Here is a 20,557-nt window from a genome sequence, read left to right as displayed (position 1 = left end):
TCGGCCCCCCATCGCTAGCAGATGGGTCCCTCCTTGTTTAGACAGGCAGAGAATTGACAGAGCCTGTCTATGGAGAGCCTGTTCACTCCCTATCTCACTCCCTATTAGCCCCATTGTACCAACCCGGAATTTTCCCGAGAGTGGAAGTTCTCCCCTTATTAGACATTCTCTGGAATTGAGCATTGTACGGTGGCTCTGAAGTGCAAATCACAACAGCAAATAGAAAAACGCAACAGCAAATCATAAAACACAACGGCAAATAGGAAAACATTTCAACAAATCATAAAACACTACGGCAAATAGGAAAACAAAATGGCAAACAAACACTAGAGGAGTAACTTAGTATTTTAAGTAATGCAGTAATGCAGGAAGTGTGCATTTAGTTTCCATGCTTATTGTGTTTCCACACAACGTTAGTGAGTAAATCTACTGAAATGGCCACCACACCATAACAGTGGAGTGTGATGTGTAAGATGAGAAAGCAGAGGTTAACTTAAGTTATGTATGTCATGGTTGTAAAAAAAAAACAGAGGCTAATTGCTATCTTTACATCTTTGCCAAGCGCAAACCAGTACAGAAGTCATCAATAATTTATTGGGTAGGGTCATGCCTCTTATCTCAATCATTTTGGATGGTCATAGAAAAATGTATTGCTGGCAAAGGGAGGGTCAATTCTATTTTGACTAAAGATCCCAAAACTCCTCCGGTAGCCCCTTAAATAAACAACGAGCAGTCCCTTAGCTAACTTATTGCTCACATTGCTCTTCTCTCATCGCATTGACAAGGGAAATGTAGTTCTGCAGTTTTACTGCTAGCACAAGTAGATAGCACAATGATGGCACAAGTTACTACAACTCATATTTTGTTTCACTCTTTCTGCATTTTGCAAGTGCTTTGCTCGCCATCTGTTGGACAGATAATAGTGTAACTAATACAAAAATCACAAGTATAATAATAATTCTAATGAGCCATAATAACAAAGGCAATATGCAGATATATGCTGTAATATAGGCCTAATGTTAAATGTTGTATAACAATATTATAATATAACATACATGCAACTATTATTAACCTACCAGTAGTTGTTATTATGTGATCTGAAAAAGTAGGCCTAGTAAATATTTGTTTTTGCTTAGAGTGCTGTTAAAATAATAATTGGACCAATGGTTGCAGTAAAAATATGACATTTAAATTATTTTTAACTTAAAACTAAATGTTAATATTATTTTTGTATTCGTAGAGGGGCTGTAGGCCTACTTTCTGCATTATTGCTCCCATTAGAGGCATCGAAATTATTAAAAGTTGATGGCAAAACGATCTCACCACAAGTAAACATTAGTACTATAGCAGTCTAGTTCCTCATGTAGTTGCTATGGTAAAATTTCCATTTTTCTGAGCATGTTTTTCTCATCCATATTGGATTAGACATTGAGACTGAAATTCCCTTGGATGTTCACGTTCAGGTTATCCATTTCCGGCATCATATATTGAGTTATCCTATGCAGGTTTGTTCCAAATGTTGGTATTTCATTCATTCAAAAATTCAAATGATTATTTCCACATAAGACAGATGAGTTGTTCATTATTTTATTTGTCAGAAAATACCCTGTGTGAATATTAACTAACCACAAGTCTACAAGATTAAATCAGTCAGTGCAGGAAAGATTGCATAGCCTGATGATGAACTTGTTGGAACCTGAAAACATTGAAACATGAAGACAGCAAATTTACAGTTTCTAAAACATTTTTAGCATATACAGCATAGGCTATAAATAAACGGAAACATCAGATGGATTATAAAAGCAGTGTCAGAGTGAAGGGTTGAATTGGGGGTACCTATTGTATAGACCTATTTCAAATACATGCACTCCAAGATTAAAAACACTAAAAAACATTTACAGAATTATAATGCTGGTCTACTCCTGAGCAAGGAAAACGGAAATAATGAGAAAAATGAAAATAGATTTGATCAAATCAGAGGCTTCATAGTTGATGTAGAGAACAGTAAATCCAATAGATGGCAGCAATGTACCACAAATCCAAATTAGAGACTGCATGAAAATACTAAATACTGTTCAGGCTACTCTTCCAATCAAAGATTTTCCAAATTGCAGATGGAAATAATTTTCTGGCTTAAAGACAAAAAAGGGAAAATACACAATCATAAACATATATCTTTTTTAAATGTTAGTCTACATTGATCGATTTCAAAGAACAGCTCCGTTGTTTTCTGAGGTCTGAGATGTCGACCTGCTGAACTTTGACCCTGACATCCACTCCTGTCTGGCTTTCCGCTGAAGAAGTCGCGTCATTTTGTCCCTGAACTTCACTCCTACGAAGGCATAGAGGAAAGGGTTGATGCAGCTGTGGGACAGAGCCAGGTTTTGACTTATATACAAAGCCCTGTCCACGGATTTCCTCAAAGCACAGTCATAATTTATCAGCTTAGCCCTCAGGAGTGTTTCCACTATCAGGACTATGTGGTATGGCGTCCAGCACAGAAGAAACGCAATCACCACGGCTATGATCACCTTCATGGCCCTGTGCTTCTGGAAACCTCGAGTGCGCAGCAGCCTCGCGATGGTGACGCTGTAGCAGGCTATCATGGCACCCAGAGGGAGCAAGAAGCCAAAAATATGGCGAAACCCGCGAGTGAAACTCCTCCATAAGGAGGCGCTGCCGATGTGAAAGGATTCTTGGCACATCATCCCCTCTGAGTTAGGTAGCTCGGAGGCATCACTGAAAAGCGCAGGCAGAGCGAGGGCCCCACCAAGGGCCCAAACTGCTCCACACAGGATCCGGCTGCATGTCCTCTGACGACTCTGGAGACTCTCGCTGGCGTGCACTATCACAAGATAGCGGTCGATGCTAATGCAGGCCAGAAAGAGGATGCTGGTGTAGAAGTTTACTTCTTTGATGAGGCTGAGGAGCTTGCACATTAAGTCTCCAAAGATCCATCCTTGGATAGCTGCAGCTGCCCAGAATGGGAGGGTTAGGGCCATCAGACCATCCGCTATTGTCAAGTGAAACAGGTACACATCCGACGGAGTCAGCGTCTGTCTGCTGGTGCCGATCACCCACCCCACTAACAGGTTCCCAGGTATTGCCAGGAAAAAGATGGCAATGAGGATGAGACACAGGGTCAGAGCTGCTGTAGAAGTCAGAGGTTCTGTCCCACATGATATCTTCTCTGGATCCGGAATGTAGGTTGTGTAGTTGTTGTGGATGGTTTCATTCAGTTCATAATTCTCAAAGCTATAGATGAACGACATGACTACGGATGGAAAACAGATAGATACTAGTACATTATCATAGCAGTACAAAAACTAAATGTTAATATTATTTTTCTATTGGTAGAGGGGCTGTAGGCCTACTTGCTGCATTATTGCTCCCATTAGAGGCATCACAATTATTAAAAGTTGATGGCAAAATGATCTAACCACAAGTAAACATTAGTATAGTAGTCTAGTTCCCAGCTTCTGCCATGTTTAAATGTTTGCAGAAAGAAAGCACAATTTGAAACCCTGTATATTCTGCCTCATCTGTTCAGCAGCCTATTCAAATCTTAAAGAATTACTGGACATGGACAATAGCCTACTATACTTAAAAAGAGGGGTTAACAGCAAAAAGAGGAGCATATTACTTTTTCAAACTTTACAGCTATTTCCCACAATTTACAGCTGCCAAATTTGCGTTTTGCAGCTTTAAATTAAGCCTAGGTAACTTTTTCTAAACAGCAGCCATTATGCCTACAAGTGACAGTTTGGGGATAATGGTGAATAATTAAATGTAGAGAAACAGCACAAGTAGAGAACAGGACTACCTACCATGATGACCTACTGTACTGGTCATACCAGACTAAGTAAGGCTGTAGCAGCAAAACCCCTGAATGTTTTAAAGATGCATTTTATTGTTTATTAATTTAACTTTCCATTTGTAAGGAGATGATTTTTTTTTTTTTTTAAGTTACATACTCTTCCTTTAATACACACACATTTTCTATAGTTTCCACCTATAAGAATAATTTATATAAATAAATTCGGAGGCTCACCTTCTGACTTGGCTGTAGCTTTCAAAGATGACAATAGCTCAAAAACCAAATGTGTGCATCCTTTTAAGTTTGATATAATGTGATTTTTTATGGGTAGTTGACCCAATATCCTGTTTCCTTCCCCGATATGATACTACATCATGAACTGTTTGTGCTGCAATACAACTTTCTAATAGGGTTGGGCATCGTTTGGATTTCAACGATTCTGATTCCAATTGCAATTCTACCTTTCGATTCTGGTTCTTATCGATTCTCGATTCCGGTTCTTTGAGGGGTGGATTTGAAACGGGTCACATGCTTATTTCAGGAAAGTTTAATTTTGATTCAATGGTGGGTTGCAGTTTTTCTCGGATTTTTCAATGTAAAATAAAGCCACATTAGAGCGCCGTTTACTGTGCTCCGTGGCTGTAACAAAACAAGCGCCTGGCCGCTACGGAAACCAAAACTCGCGCATGTTAAATTGGGAACCCATGATCGGATTTGAAACCAAATCCTCCAAACGATTCCAATAAAGAAAAGATTCCACTGGAATCTCAATTTTTGAAACGATTCCAAGTAGGAATCGGTTCTCGATGCCCAACCATACTTTCTAACAGACATTTTATTACAGTAGGAAAAGCACAAGTGTAAATAATAAAATGAAGAAGTTAGGTCATTGGACTCATAGGAATACATGGTTAGCCTATGTGCTCCTATCCAACCAATGACTGATTCCAAAAACAGAAAAAAAAAATACTTTCAGGCTCCTAAAAATTCAAATTAAACACAAAATTCTTCAGTTGAACTGGTCACACCTGCAGGTGGGCTCGCAACTACACATTGCTTTGTTTTTAAGGGCTACAAGCCGAAAAGATTGGGAACCCCTGATTTACAGTCATAAATGATGATTTTAGCAACAACTAAAATATTGCCTTTTCTTCTCTCCAAACAACACATCAAAATCTCTTAATCAGCTAAAATAAAACCTTTGAAAAAATAGACATCAGAATAGTAAAAAGTACAAAATAAAGTATGGACATAGGACTCGACTTGAATATTTTTGATGCTGTAAACTGATTGATACACTGAAAGTTATTTATTGTTGTCCTAAATGCAAATGTTTAGGAACAACCAGTTCTAACGAGATGTCCCAGATAACTTGCTGTGGCCCTGTTGCAAGTTATTGGGTAACGCGGTGTGTGTGGTAAGGTGTTTCGTAAATCAGCAGGACAGGATGTCAGCTGTGACACTTTCTGGAAATTCTATATTTTGTATTCACTTTTGTTGTTGCAAACGTCCGGCATCATTTCCCTGTTTGGATCCCGCCACCGGTAAAAAAATAATCTGGTTGCTGTTTTTATTGTTGTTATTTCTGTGATTTTGTTGAACCATCAAGCATCAGTGAACATGCAGAGAAAAGAAGATAACCATACACATCAGTAATGACAGGGGGAGCATGCTGATAGAAGGCCGTCACTGACACACTCCTCCTCTCGAGCTTAAAGTGAAGCTAATTGTGTAGCCAGACGCAAAGGTGTCTCCTCGACCTCCCATAAGTCGTCATAAATCACATCATTCAGGTTCTGAGAGCTACGATGCACAAAAATCAGCATAGTGTGCATGTTGCATCACTGATATCTTCCCTACAGCTGTCACATAACTGAGACATAAAGGCTCCACACCAGCCTACAGCCATCAGGAAGAATGACAGTGCCCCGGCGAGAATGGCCAGTTTTTAGTTACTTTTATGAACAGTAAGACAAGAAACTCAGAATCAGAATAAAGCACAAAGCTAGAGTGAATGGCAGTGTTGTTTTCATAGTTTCATGTCTCCTTATAGTAGTTCTGTTCAGAGTTCTGGGTGAAAAGTCATATATTATTTCAGATAAATTGAACAAAGAATTCAGGATTTATTGCTTAAATTAAACAATTCCTCTACAGACATATATGTGTTAGCCTGGACCCGCCCTCCTACGTGCTTCCGCTCAATTTTCATTTCCCTTCAGTACTCTCTCTACAAATGAAAAGTACGAGAGTCTGGTAGGACCAGGATATATATGCGTAGCCTATATACAACTATAAATACTTCTGATCTTATATAATACTTACAAAAATCCTAAAACTAGTGGCATGTTGGGACGGGGCATGTTGGGACAGGGCATGTTGTGCCAACGGCGCGACACCTGTATTTAAACCTCACAGTCATGCCAGGCTAAACTTTCTTTTAACATGAAAGTGAACAATAGAGTTTAACTTGGCACAAACATGGATGTTCTTGGGAAGAGGAGATACGGTCCTGCCCACCCCTTATCTAGGAATGCTTGTCAAACGTGGATTATTTTTCATCCTGTTCCAGCGAAGAGGAAATGTTTTTCTCTTATCTGTCATACAAGCAAACATTGCATGCAAATGTATCTCAATGCTCCATTACACGTAAAAGTCCTGCATTCAAAATCCTACCTAAATTAAAGAAGTATAATCAACAAAATGTGCTTAAAATATCAAAAGAAAATGTACTGGTCTCCCTGTGACTTATGTATTATCATATGTTTATCAGTGTTTTAAGCCCCCAACGTCAAGGCAGCGCTGCCTGGAAGGCACTAGGATTAGGCAATGGTTATGGTTATGGTTGTGGTTATGGTTAGGGTTAGGGTTAAGGTTGAAGTCAACGATTGCAGCACTGCCTGGAAGGAGACGTTGGGGGCTTAAAACACCATCGAGCTAATCATATGACCGAGATTTGCAATATGCATCAATGTGCAGTATCATTTTACTGTTGTAGCTGCTCGAGGTGGAGCTAGTTTTTACTATTTCATACAGATAAATATGGATACAGATAAAATAATTTAATCCAGTGGTTTCCAGGGGTTAGCCCCCCTCTAAGGTCACAAGATAAATGTGAGGGGTTGTGAAATGATTAATGGGCCAGAAAAGAAGAAAATTGTTTTGATACACAAATATGTATTCATTTTTATTTAATCTAATCTTTTTTTGTAATATATTGGATACTGTTACCTCGTTAAGCCTCAAACTGTTTTTTAAAGGAAACCACCAACTAACACTGCTTTTTTTGTAAGGTTCACATTAATCTCAATTAATCAAATCATTATTTCAAGTTTATAGAGAATGAAAAAATGGTTAAAATCATACAGGCTGTAGTACAGTCTTATTGCCGGCTGTGCGGCAGTGCTACTAATGTCGTTTGGAGTATCAACATAACATCCTTTAACCCTCCTGTTGCTTGTCATAATTTTTTTTTTTGGAGTTGGATGGGACCCACTTACAAGCCTACATTGGGTTGCTAATTTTGGCAGGAGTGTACTCAAAACAACAGCAAAGGCAATATTAGACATTCCTTGTTATGTCATACACTTTGTGACAAACTCGCAGCAAAACAGAAAGTATGGGACAAGTGGATCCAGAAATTACCCTCTGTTTACAATCCAGGCCCCTATGTGACTGTGGATGAATGTCTGGTAGCATTTCTTTGGAACTGTCCCTTCAGATAATACATACCAAACAACCCAGCTATATGCCTGGAGTATACATGCAGGGGTAAACTGGAAAAGCACCTGACGAGAGAAGTAGGGCATGAGGGTGATACTAGACATGGCAGATTGTTTCATTTGTTCTTGGTGAGGAACTGCTAAAAAAAAGGAAGCTTACCATGTTGAGGACAGTAAGACAAAACAAACCAAAGCTTCTGTAAGAAGATATTAATTCACCAAAAAAGAGCTTTCTTTAAAATGTTTGGTCAATCAGGGATTTTTAAGGTAATTTGCATATTTTTTCAAAATAAAGGGTATTCTGGATGTATAATGGGGGTGGTGGTGGAGGGTGTTATGTTTTATCTAAAGGAGTATTTAGGTAACCAACAAAGGGACATAAAGTACCTGACACACAAAATTGGGTGATCATTTTCATTACAATCATTTTCTGGAGGTTTAAAGGAGTGTTAGTAAAGTTGGTGATAACAGGAGGGTTAAAATACTCATTGAGTTGATTTAGTGAACGCTAGTTGTGTTTCTCGCTTATTTTTGGCACTGACAATACACTAGTTCCTTTATTAGGTTCTTGGACTTCTTCTTTTACCAAACCGCTCAACTGAAAAGCTCAGAATGACTGATTGATGTGCTGTCAATGCATGACAGTCAACACGTATTGTGTTGGTGGTGACAGCACATACAGCCATTACTATCAATTATTTTGACATGACTTGGAACTAGGGTTGCGCCTGTTTAGTTTGGTTTAGTTTCACTACTCCTCGTATCATGAAACTTTGTCTTTATTGTTGTCTGTTTTTGTTTGATAGGTGAGAACAATAGAGTTTTCAATCTGTTTCACTACATCTAGTATGAAATAAACCTAGTATGTTTTTATACAGTCTATGGAATAAATCAATGTGGATCAATCAAATCAAATTACCAAAAATGACACAGTGAACTGAGTGAACACAGGGGTGTAGCTGATGTGATGTGAGGTCTAACAAAGACTTACTCTTATAAATATTATATAACAGACTCCTAAATAATGCTTAAGGGGTTTATAATGTGTTTATTTTGGGGGTTTCACAAGAAGAGATGACTGAAATGTGAAAGTCGTTGTCAGCCCACATAAATACATTTTCAGACACTTCAGAGATGTTTCTCCTTCTTTTGATATTAACATAATATGGGCACTTTAAAGATGGGAGGTGCAACATGGCGGCCGTAAATCGAGTGAGTCGCTCGCTGTACAGTATTTTTCTACGCATACGAGAATACTTTGATTAGTTGGTGGAAGTAATTACACATGAATGAGTACATATTTGTGAAAGAACAAAGGGGGTTTTGCTAAGAATTAACTCAAACAATTACACAATGTAGGTTTAAGTCAACCGTTTTTAAGGTTTCCTCATTCCCCAAAACAACAGCTGATTAAGTGTCTGTAAAAGCAGTTACACACCGGGCCGATTATCGTCCGTCAGACAGTCAGGCGAGGTCAGTGACTCGAGTCTGTTCAGTGTGTTCCGTGCCGTCGTCCGTTGGAGAAGCTATGAGTCTTCATTTTGGCCGACCTGACATGTTCAGTCGGAGACAGGGCAGTCGGGACTCACCTGGGTATGGCGAGCGGAATGAGCGTGACTAGAGTCTCTCAAAATCTGATGAAAATCTTTTAAACTGATCTTTGTTGATCTGAATGAACATGGTTGGTGTGTAACTGCCTTTGGAAGAAGCAGGCACAGAGCCAGAAGTATAAGGAAACAATTTCAGACCCAATAATTCAACACAATTAAACTTGATATGATTGATGTGAGCAACACATCATGTTATGCTGTTGCACGACAACACTGAACCAACTGGTTCATGGGATGTAACTTCACATCAGTAACTTAGAAACAAAAACATGGAAAATAATAAAATCTGTTTTGCGAATTTTGCAGTTTCCATCAACATTTTCCGTGCTTGATATCCGAATGCACATTCAGCCCAATAAATGCCAAAGTCTTGTCTTCGGTTTAAACTTTTAATTATTTTTCTACATTAAAGTATGGGGATAAAGCATGGCTCCGAAGAGGGGTTGTTTTGAGTGATGTTAAGCGATTTCCCGAAGATTTCCCATTAAAGTCTATGGGAAATTTTGCGCCGTTTTTTTTGCCGTTTTCGTGAAAACTGTGCAGCAAATCCTTTTGAAAACACATAGGCAAGGCAAGGCAAGGCAGCTTTATTTGTATAGCACATTTCAGCAACAAGGCAATTCAAAGTGCTTTACATGAAACATTAAAAACAGTTAGAAAACAATTAAAAACAATTTCAAAGCATTAAAACAATTAACAACAATTTAAGATCATTAAAAGACAAGAATAAAATGTACAGTGCAGTATAAGAATTTTAAAGAAAGAGCAGTTAAAAATAGGTTATTTAAAGAAAGGCAACATTAAAAAGATATGTCTTAGGCCTGGATTTAAAAGAACTGAGAGTTGCAGCGGACCTGCAGTTTTCTGGGACTTTGTTCCAGATATGTGGAGCATAAAAACTGAACGCTGCTTCCCCCTGTTTAGTTCTGACTCTGGGAACAACAAGTAGACCTGTCCCAGACGAGCTGAGAGGTCTGGGTGGGTCATAGTGTAGTACCAGATCAGAAATGTATTTTGGCCCTAAACCATTTAGTGATTAGTGACATAGCACACCATTCTCAATCATTACACACGTTTTTATGTATTTTGTGTGCACGTGTTGGCAACGCTCCGTGACTAGGAGCGGAATAAAAATGTGGCGGAAGATGAAGAATAATAATAAGCATGGGCAATAATAGACATTGCACCGATTGCTGCTATTGCAGCACATCAGCACACTGAATTATGAACCTGAAATGAACATAATATGGGCACTTTAAAGATGGAGGTGCAACATGGCCGCTGTCAATCGAGTGAGTCACTCACTGTACAGTATTTTTCTACGCGTACGAGAATACTTTGATTAGTTTGTGGAAGTAATTACACATGAATGAGTACATATTTCTGAAAGAACAAAGGGGTTTTTGCAATGAATCAACTCAAACAATTACACAATGTAGGTTTAAGTCAACCGTTTTTAATGTTTCCCCATTCCCCAAAACACAAAACAACAGCTGATTAAGTGTCTGTAAAAGCAGTTACACACCGGGCCGATTATCGTCCGTCAGACAGTCAGGCGAGGTCAGTGACTCGAGTCTGTTCAGTGTGTTCCGTGCCGTCGTCCGTTGGAGAAGCTATGAGTCTTCATTTTGGCCGACCTGACATGTTCAGTCGGAGACAGGGCAGTCGGGACTCACCCGGAAATGGCGAGCGGAATGAGCGTGAAATCTGACGAAAATCTTTTAAACTGACCTTTGTTGATCTGAAATGAATGACCATGGTTGGTGTGTAACTGCCTTTAGAAGAAGCAGGCACAGAGCCAGAAGTATAAGGAAACAATTTCAGACCCAATAATTCAACACAATTAAACTTGATATGATTGACATTATGAGGAACACATCAGGTTATGCTGTTGCACGACAACACTGAACCAACTGTCATGGGATGTAACTTTTACTTTTGTTTTCTCTGAAACTCTTAACGCTTAAAACTGGACCAATTTCAAAGACTGTTGTTTCCATCAGTAACCTAAGGCCTATTTGCACGGGATAAGTATTACCTGGTGAATTCCAGTCATTTGTAATAAGTGCGGAGGTTGTCTGTGATCTTAATCCCGTGCGAATCGGTCATGCCTGTAATTTGTAAAGTAATAATTCCCCCGTAAATGACCTACCATATTTCGCCGAAAACGGAGGTCCTGTGATTATATTAGTCCTGTGTGAATCGGCATCTCTGATTTGTCCAAGATTTGGTGGGGCTTTTTAGTTTTTTCAAGGTACCTATTTCCTTCTTTTGCACCTTTTTATGAATCTCTCGTGAAGAATGGAGGGTGTGTTGGAGTGTTTTGGGTGCTGGGTCATGTCGCTATACATCATATACAATTTGCAGAAAGAGAAAGATGAAAACCACCACAAGTGCGAAGACAAAAAGAAAGATTAGATGGCGATGGATGACATGTATAGCAGCATGCGGTAAGTATATTTTTTATGCTTGTTTCATACATCTAGAGATAACGACAAGACATCTCCAAGCAATCGCTTATCAAAAATAATGCACAATCAAGTGAGGGGGCTCAATTCATAATTAGAGGTTAATGTTACAAATAAATCAAGCGTAAAGCTTGAGCTAATAGATTTTAACCTGGTGAAATGTTTTGTTTTATCCATATAACCGGACCCTGCTTGACACCACCTGGAGAACAAAGTGAGAGAAAGACAAAGGAGAGGTCGCAGTTCGGACGATGACTGACTACCCGGTCGAGATTGTATGTGTGTGTGTCCTCAAGATCTGACCACACACAAACTCACGTAGCAGAGCTACCCACACCCATGTTTCTACTGTTGCTTAATGTCAGTAAATTCGAGTACAATCACAGGCTTCGCTTATCCCGTTCGAATGCGGCAGATGAAAATCAGACGTGGGTGGGTAATTTATAATTCACACGAGGTCCCTGGATAATACTTATCCCGTGCGAATAGGGCTTTAGACAAAAAAACATGGAAAATAATAAAATCGTTTTGGCAAATTTTGCAGGTTCCATCAACATTTTCTAATGCGATACTTAAAAATACTTTGATGGAAACATGACTTGTGTCAGATATGTGGAAAATGTATTAAAGGGGAAAATCCCATGAATTTGAATGTACATTTGAGAAGCGTGCACAAGGAGGCTAACCTATCTTACCTTAACAAGGTAAAGGAGAACGCAAAGCACCCTTTGCTCGAAACAGAAGCTAACCCCAGTACAGAGCATGGATGTAAGTTGATTTAAATAAAAACAAATGAAAAATGCACTTTTAAAGAATCTGGGTCTGAAGAAAACAGCATTAGATAGAATGACATGCCGTTCAGTGAAACCACAGAGTGTGCTATCTTCAACCAGAGGTGGGTTAAAACTCTGCTGAGCTGCACTTTCATTGTTTAGCGTTGCTTTGAGGCTTTGCAATATTGGGATATAATGATAGTGCCTCTTCTGCCCTCTATCATTGTACCCAAGTGAGATTTCAACAGGCTGAACATAGTTAAAGTTTGTTTTGTAATATTGCAGCCTTCGATGGTGCGTATTGTTGTCCTCCAGGAAACATGGTGTAAAGGTTCTTCCAGTGGTTGTCCAATAGGCTACAGAGAAATTATTGACCCATCCACCCAATTAAAAGGAGTCGCTCAGAACTTTAAGCATCCTTAACCCACCAGAGTCCATGTAAATAATCAGTACTTTCAGCATCCTAAAGCCATTGTCACCACAGAAAGATGGGAGGTGCAACATGACGGCCGTCAATCGAGTGAGCCGCTCGCTTTACAGTATTTTTCTACGCGTACGAGAACACTTTGATTAGTTGGAGGAAGTAATTACACATGAATGAGTACATATTTGTGAAAGAACAAAGGGGTTTTTGCTACAAATCAACTAAACAATTACAGAATGTAGGTTTTTAATGTTTGCTCATTCCCCAAAACATCAAACAACACCTGATTAAGTGTCTGTAAGAAGAAGCAGGCACAGAGCCAGAAGTATAAGGAAACAGAATTCCAGACCCATTGTTTCAACACAATTAAAATGTATATGATTGCTATGAGAACACATCAACTGATGCTGTTGCACGACAACAGTGAACCAACTGGTTCACGGGATGTAACTTACTTTTGCATACCTCTCAAGTCTGACTTATTGGGCGTGAGACACACACATTTCAACCCCTTCACACGCTCACACGCCAAACTTTATATTTCTCATGCAGAGAAATTACCAGGATAACGCCCACCAAGTTGCGCCGCCACTAAACAGTGGAACAGGTAGAGGAATCAAGTGAGTTCCCCATAGAGTTCAGAAGGCCCTGCCACGCACCAGCTGAGTGAGTGCGGATTTCAAGTTGCGGATTTCAAGTTGCGGCTTTCGTCGCTGTTTGTGACTTTGCCATAGATTGAGTGACAAGTATACTTGCCCCGTTGTTTATTTGGTTGCCATGACTTCATGAGTGATGACGTCCTGTCACTGTTCCAGTTGAGGGGAGAGAGAGCATAGACAGTATATAATGGACCAACAGACCCCGTTGCTCTGGACGGAGACCAGTGAAGGCTATTAGAAGCACTTTTCCGGTGATGGCCAGCTTCACATTGTAAGCGCAAACGGCAGCGCTGCGCTATGAAACCCATTATTGTCAATGGCTTGCGCGCGCAAGAACTGGTCTGCCGCTGCGCTGAGCAAAGCGCAGCGCGAGCGGCATTTTGCTCCTGGCCGCTCTTGCGCGTGCCTACGCGCAAGAGCGGCCGCGGTGCGCTGTGACGTGCATTTAGGTGTCCGAAAAAAACAGAAAAAAGTAAACACCGAATACACGTGGATCCGCAAACGGAACATGGACGAGAGGTTGATTTTGGCCGTCAGCGATCTCCCAGAGCTGTACGACACAAGTTCGTACAGAGACTTCGGACGCAAAAACTATGCTGTGGTGCATATTTCCACCATAATAGGCATGCCAGATGTGTAGCTTATTTGAGCTTCCTAATCATACATTCAATCATAATAATTCAGTTGGTTTTAGCTATGTGAAAAAAACATGGACATGTCTTGACTGAAATACAATCATAACTATGTTACATTTTTTCTCAGATACTTTGGCGCATTTGTTAAATAATAATTTGCATTTGCACAACAGTGAGTGCATTTCTTAAAGAAATTGGTGTAAACTGCACCGCATAGTGACTGACCTGCAAAAGCGTGTATTTTGATTGAAATCTTTTGTTTTCATGTCCGAAGCAAGTATTTATACCAATGACCCAATCAAACTGACAAGTCCTTACGCCATTGTTTGCACCAAGATAGTAAATCTGCTTTGTGTTGTTGTCCATATTTAACAGTTCACTCTGTAAGTATAGTGTAATGAACAATGCACATGAAAGGGAGCACTGTGACACATTATTAGCATCTCTGATCTGAGGAATGTGCCAAAGCAACTGAGAAGAAGTGTAGCCTGTTGTGAGCTGCCAAAACCAAATACCAAGTTGATATACAGCTCCATACAGGTATTTATAGGATATATTTGTATTTGTATGTTTATATGAAGTAAAATATGTTTGGACTGATTCACACAAGTCATGTACGTTTTCATTGAAGTTCACATATAGGTAGTTAGGTATATGGCCGTTACACAGAATAACTACCCATTTCCAAGTGCGTAAGTTCCAGTTTTGGAGGAATTAATTGCACATATGCATTAAACAAAGTGTTTTCCAGAGTATGAATAAATTATGATGAATGTATGAATTCAGGCTCATAGCTTAGCTTTATTATACCCAACTGCAATAACTGCAGACATCTTACTTACGTATGTAAACATGCAATGACACATAGTGTTGACATGCAACATTTTATTTAGAAATGAAAACCCATTCATAACCCATCCGCGAAATTGTTGGCCCGACTCTCGTCAGCAGACTGTCTACTCCCTGTTGAGCCAAAATGACCCCTGGAACCGGTCACAGTGAAAGCGGAGCTCCTGCAGCCGGAATTCCCCCAACTGCTCTCTGGACCTAAGGGTCTTGTGCACCCGCACCTTTCTTGCTGCTGCTTAGGGTGCCTTCCTCTGTCTTCTCCTCACAACCAGGGCAAGTGCCAAGGCTTTCTTTTGGTTCAAAGACAGAAACATCTTCGCCACCAAATCACTATTGTGTCGCGTACTGCTCGTCTGATGTCAACACCGGACGCAGGCGTGACGTGCATCCAAATATTGGCGCATGTATGGCGGAAATTTGCGCTGCGCCCGGCGGCAAGCACAACAAATATAGTTGGGAATAGGACAACCTAGCGGCGAGCGCCGCGCATGCCGCATACAATGTAAACGGGCCCTTACTGCGCAGCCTCCAACTGAGAGAGACAGCGTAAATGTGACGTGAGCAACCTGTCTGAAAGTTGTAAGTCTTCTGGTAGCTGTGCCAAGAGAAATCTCAATCATTCCCAAGCTTACAGAGAAGGAGAGTGTAGGTATATGTAAGGAGATAACATGGGCACAGGCTAATTATTGCTAACTAAAATGCTAGTTAACATTAGTAATTAATCCTAAACAGCTCATGTAAGTCGAAACTGCCTGCAAGCTTATCCTGTACTATACAGTAATTCCTCTACTATGTGACACAATCGTTAGCCTATTTTTACAAAAACGTCTGCTACGGAACCATAACGTGAGGTACAAGATAATGGAGCCTTTTATACATTGTCGTGTTTCTTTAGAACTAAACAATGGACAAATAGAGTCTTTAAACGCTTCAGATGTAAAGTTATTCGCTGTCAAGTGGCGCCAAAATAAATGCTAGTCAGTGGAATGCTAACGGGAGGTGATGGCCAGGTAGCAACAAAATGGCGCCATTGGAGGTTCGAGTTCTGAAGCGAAGTTTACCCCCTTGAGAGAGTTCAGTAGAGCACACGGCTCTGTAGAGTGGTGTAACTATGACTTTATATACTACGTGTACATAGCGGAAACCCTGTTGTGCGTCTGCCCTATTTCTGATACTGTGGCGGCAGAAATCAACATAGAGGAAACACTGGGTAGCTTTTGCGCCTATTATTATTATTATTATTATTATAGCTACATGTTGAATCGGCTGCAGGGCTACTCTGACAGTTTTATATTTTTACAAAGATACCCATTTTATAATAGGCTTACCGATTATACTTTTATAACAATACCCATAATAATTTGGAATATTTTTTGTTTTTTCTTTCCTTTTATTTTTACCGCACAACCTCCCAGCCCCCATTGTGAAAACCTTTGGCCTAGGCTATTTCATTATCCAGACAATGCATAATATTAATTATTGCACACACACACACACACACACACACACACACACACACACACACACACACACACACACACACACACACACACACACACACACACAGAAATGCTGAATTAAATAAAAAATATATATTTGTACGAATTTATGTGTCATTTATCAGATCAGGCCCCAAAGACTGTTGTTCCCATCAGTGACTTAGACACAAAAACATGGAAAATAATAAAATCTTTTTTGCAAATTTTGCAGTTTCCATAAACATTTTCTAATGCGATACTTCAAAATGCGCATAAAAATACTTTGATGGAAACATGACTTGTGTCAGATATGTGGACAATTTATTAAAGGTGAAAATTCCATGAATTTGAAAGTACATTTGAGAAGCGTGCACAAGGAGGCTAACCTAGCTTACCTTAACAAGGTAAAGGAGAACGCAAAGCACCCTTTGCTCGAAACAGAAGCTAACCCCAGTACAGGGCATGGATGTATGTTGATTTAAATAAAAAACAAATGAAAAATGCACTTTTAAAGAATCTGGGTCTGAAGAAAACAGCATTAGATAGAATGAAATGCCGGTCAGTGAAACCACAGAGTGTGCTATCTGCAAGCAGAGGTGGGTTAAAACTCTGCTGAGCTGCACTTTTATCGTTTAGCGTTGCTTTGAGGCTTTGCAGTATTGGGATATAATGATAGTGCCTCTTCTGCCCTCTATCATTGTACCCAAGTGAGATTTCAACAGGCTGAACATAGTTAAAGTTTGTTTTGTAATATTGCAGCCTTCGATAGTGCGTATTGTTGTCCTCCAGGAAACATGGTGTAAAGGTTCTTCCAGTGGTTGTACAATAGGCTACAGAGAAATTATTGACCCATCCACCCAATTAAAAGGAGTCACTCAGAACTTTAAGATTGCCATGACGACTCCTGTCTCTTTTCTCCTCCTGGTATTTCTTTTATGATTTAGTACAGGAGGCAGTGTGGTAGTTGGTGGATATGGCTTCACCTGGAAGCTCACTTTTCCTCGTGTGAAAGTCAGATTGCCTCCCTAAGCACATTGTTAGAAAGGGCACAAGATTCCCTACATTTTGATGTAAAAGTTGTGTATGAAGAGTTAAAACTGTGGATGGTATCGCAAGGTAAATAGAATTTAGCTTCTGCCCTTTTCCACTCTGTCAGTTGGGCCCTGCCCTCTGAGTCCGAACATTCCATCCCATACACACTAATGTAAAAATGGCAGAAAGGCATTTTTTCTTAGCCTCAAAGAAGACAAAAGATTTCAAAAAGTATTAATGGGATTTGAAAGTTGAATACCAACCCTGAATGTATGAAAGATGTGGAACGTTTTAAAGTTTGAATGGAGTTTCTTGGTGAATGTATGAATGAGTAGCTAGCAGTTGAAAATGTGTCAACTTTGAACATTCAGTCCATCCATTTTAAATGGGGCAAAAATTTTATATTTTGGAAATTATGAATGTTATGAATAATATAAATAGTAGCGCACCATTCTGAATCGAGCTGAACGTTTTGATGTTTGAACGTAGTTTCTATGTTAAAAAATGTGGAAGGAGTTAATGTGCAAAAATCTGGCGTAAGAATAAGAATAAATATTAGTGTAGAAGAATAGAGTTGTGAATGCCTTCAGCATTCATACCAATAAGTAAGGGCAATAATAGACATTACGCTATTGCAGCACATCGGCACACTGAATTATCTGTCATCCTATTAACCTTAAAAATGTGTGTACTTTGAGAGCAACGAAAAGAGTCAAATTCTTTGTATCAGTGGCGGATGCTGGTCTTTCAAAGAGGGGAAGCTCATTTTCGGCCTAAATCATAAAAATTTCCATTTATTTATAATATTATAATAATATGTATAATAATAATAATATATATTATTATATAATAATAATATAATACAATAATAATCTAATAATTATTATTATAATAATTTATAATATCCATGAGGTTTCCAGTAAAAAAATGTTGTCACAGCCCTTCCAGTCAGCTAACTTTGTCATACCAGGAGAGCTGAGGAGAATCTTTTGCACTAAATTAATCTTAGGTGATGATCTAACCCTGCTGTTTAATTCTAAGTTTCTCCTCGTAAGGAAGACTTTCAAATGGCTTCGCCAAAATCGGCTCGACAATATTAGCATTGTCTGCCATCGTGTGCAGTTTGCTAGCTGGCTAGTTCACCCCTACAACACTAGCTTAGCCTACTGTATGAATGAATGAATGAACAAACGATCTAACAAAACAATATTAAACTCGAAGGAGGAAATGTGGGAATTAGGTTAAACTGAAACAAGGAATGTGGTGTATAATTGTATGGAATGTATGATGAAAATTGGCTAGCAATTTCGCCAGGCAAATACCAAGAAATAGGTTGCAGCAGTTCGTCTTCCAACAATACTTGCAAAATCCACAATGGGACTGAGTGAGCTGAGCTCTGACTGCTTGAACAGCTTTGGCACTTTTTATAGTACAAAGCCCGTGTCTCTGGACAGAGACCAGTGAAGGATATTAGAAGAACTCTTCTGGTGAGCGCTGAGCGTTACTGCGCAGCCTCCAACTGAGAGAGACAACGTAAATGTGACGTGAGCAACCTGTCTGAAAGTTGTAAGTCTTCAGGTAGCTGTGCCAAGAGAAATCTCAATCATTCCCAATCTTACAGAGACGGAGAGCGTAGGTATATGTAAGGAGATAACATGGGCACAGGCTAATTATTGCTAACTAAAATGCTAGTAATTAAACCTAAACAGCTAACGTAAGTCGAAACTGCCTGCGAGCTTCTCCTGTACTATACGTTAATTCCTCTACTATGCGACAGTAAGTTGATGGTTATGACACATTCGTTAGCCTATTTTTACAAAAACGTCTGCTACGGAGCCATAACGTGAGATACAAGGTAATGGAGCCTTTTATACATTGTTGTGTTTCTTTAGAACTAAACAATGGACAAATATAATCTTTAAACGCTTCAGATGTAAAGTTATTCGCTGTCAAAGTGACGTCAAAATGAATGGCAGTCAATGGAATGCTAACAGGAGGTGATCGCTTTGTAGCATCAAAATGGCACCATAGGAGGTTCGAGTTCTGAAGCGAAGCTTACCCCCTTGGCCTAGACCATAGACAGTATATAATGGACCAATAGACCCCGTTGCTCTGGACGGAGACCAGTGAAGGCTATTAGAAGCACTTTTCCGGTGATGGCCAGCTTTACTGCGCAGCCTCCAACTGAGAGAATGTGACGTGAGCAACGTGTCTGAAAGTTGGAAGTCTTCTGGTAGCTGTGCCAAGAGAAATCTCAATCATTCCCAATCTTACAGATACGGAGACTGTAGGTGTATGTAAGGAGATAACATGGGCACAGGCTAATTATTGATCACTAAAATGCTAGTTAACATTAGTAATTAAACCTAAACATCTCATGTAAGTCGAAACTGCCTCATGAGCTTCTCCTGTACTATACGGTAATTCCTCTACTATGCGACAGTAAGTCACTTGGTTATGACACAATCGTTAGCTTATTTTTACAAAAACGTCTGCTACGGAGCCATAACGTGAGGTACAAGGTAATGAAGCCTTTTATACATTGTCGTGTTTCTTTGGAACTAAACAACGGACAAATAGAGTCTTTAAACGCTTCAGATGTAAAGTTATTCGCAGTCAAGTGACGTAACAAAAAAAATGGCGGTCAGCGGAATGCTAACAGGAGGTGATGGCCAGTTAGCAACAAAATGGCGCCATGATGGCTCGAGTTCTGAAGCGAAGCTTACCCCCTTGGCCTAGACCCCCCTGGCTGCAAAATAATTTTGCTGCCACTAGGGTGCGTCTAGATTTCTAGGCTATGGACGCCCAACGCCAGGCTTCAACAGAGAAATACACTGAGACGCTACAGCTCGAGTAAGCTGATTCTGAACCAACTCGTCTTCGAGATGAACGTAGTCTAACGCATTTTTTGTCAATAAAATGTTAACACAATAGTACATATTTGACCATTACATTTTAGATATTTTAGGGAAAGCCAAGCTTCCTTTGCAGTCTTAAAGAAATCGCCACTGCCTTGTATTAAGTTCACAATTACTTACGTGGTCATTAAAGCTGTTCCTGACATGTTGCTGCGAATTTAGTACAGGCAACATT

The 20,557-nt window shown here is 39.7% G+C and overlaps 1 protein-coding gene across 2 annotated transcripts; it reads right to left on the bottom strand.

Moving 5' to 3' along the window:
* Nucleotides 1-1,571: 1,571 nt before the first annotated feature.
* LOC114550953 (C-X-C chemokine receptor type 1) lies at nt 1,572-20,552 on the bottom strand. 2 transcript variants are annotated; one of them, XM_028571956.1, is made up of 2 exons: nt 20,503-20,552; nt 1,572-3,274 (listed from the first exon to the last, which is right to left on the bottom strand). In XM_028571956.1, the coding sequence occupies exon 2, from the start codon at nt 3,270-3,272 to the stop codon at nt 2,208-2,210; it is 1,065 nt and encodes a 354-aa protein (XP_028427757.1). In that variant the 5' UTR covers nt 3,273-3,274; nt 20,503-20,552; the 3' UTR covers nt 1,572-2,207. The 2 variants fall into 2 exon arrangements, with proteins under 2 accessions (XP_028427757.1, XP_028427756.1); XM_028571955.1 differs by lacking the exon at nt 20,503-20,552 and adding an exon at nt 4,052-4,095.
* Between the last annotated feature and the right edge of the window lie 5 nt (nt 20,553-20,557).

This window comes from Perca flavescens, chromosome 24 (assembly GCF_004354835.1).
Source record: "Perca flavescens isolate YP-PL-M2 chromosome 24, PFLA_1.0, whole genome shotgun sequence".
NCBI classification, from domain to species: Eukaryota; Metazoa; Chordata; class Actinopteri; order Perciformes; family Percidae; genus Perca; species Perca flavescens.
This window is presented reverse-complemented; position numbering and strand designations above follow the sequence as displayed.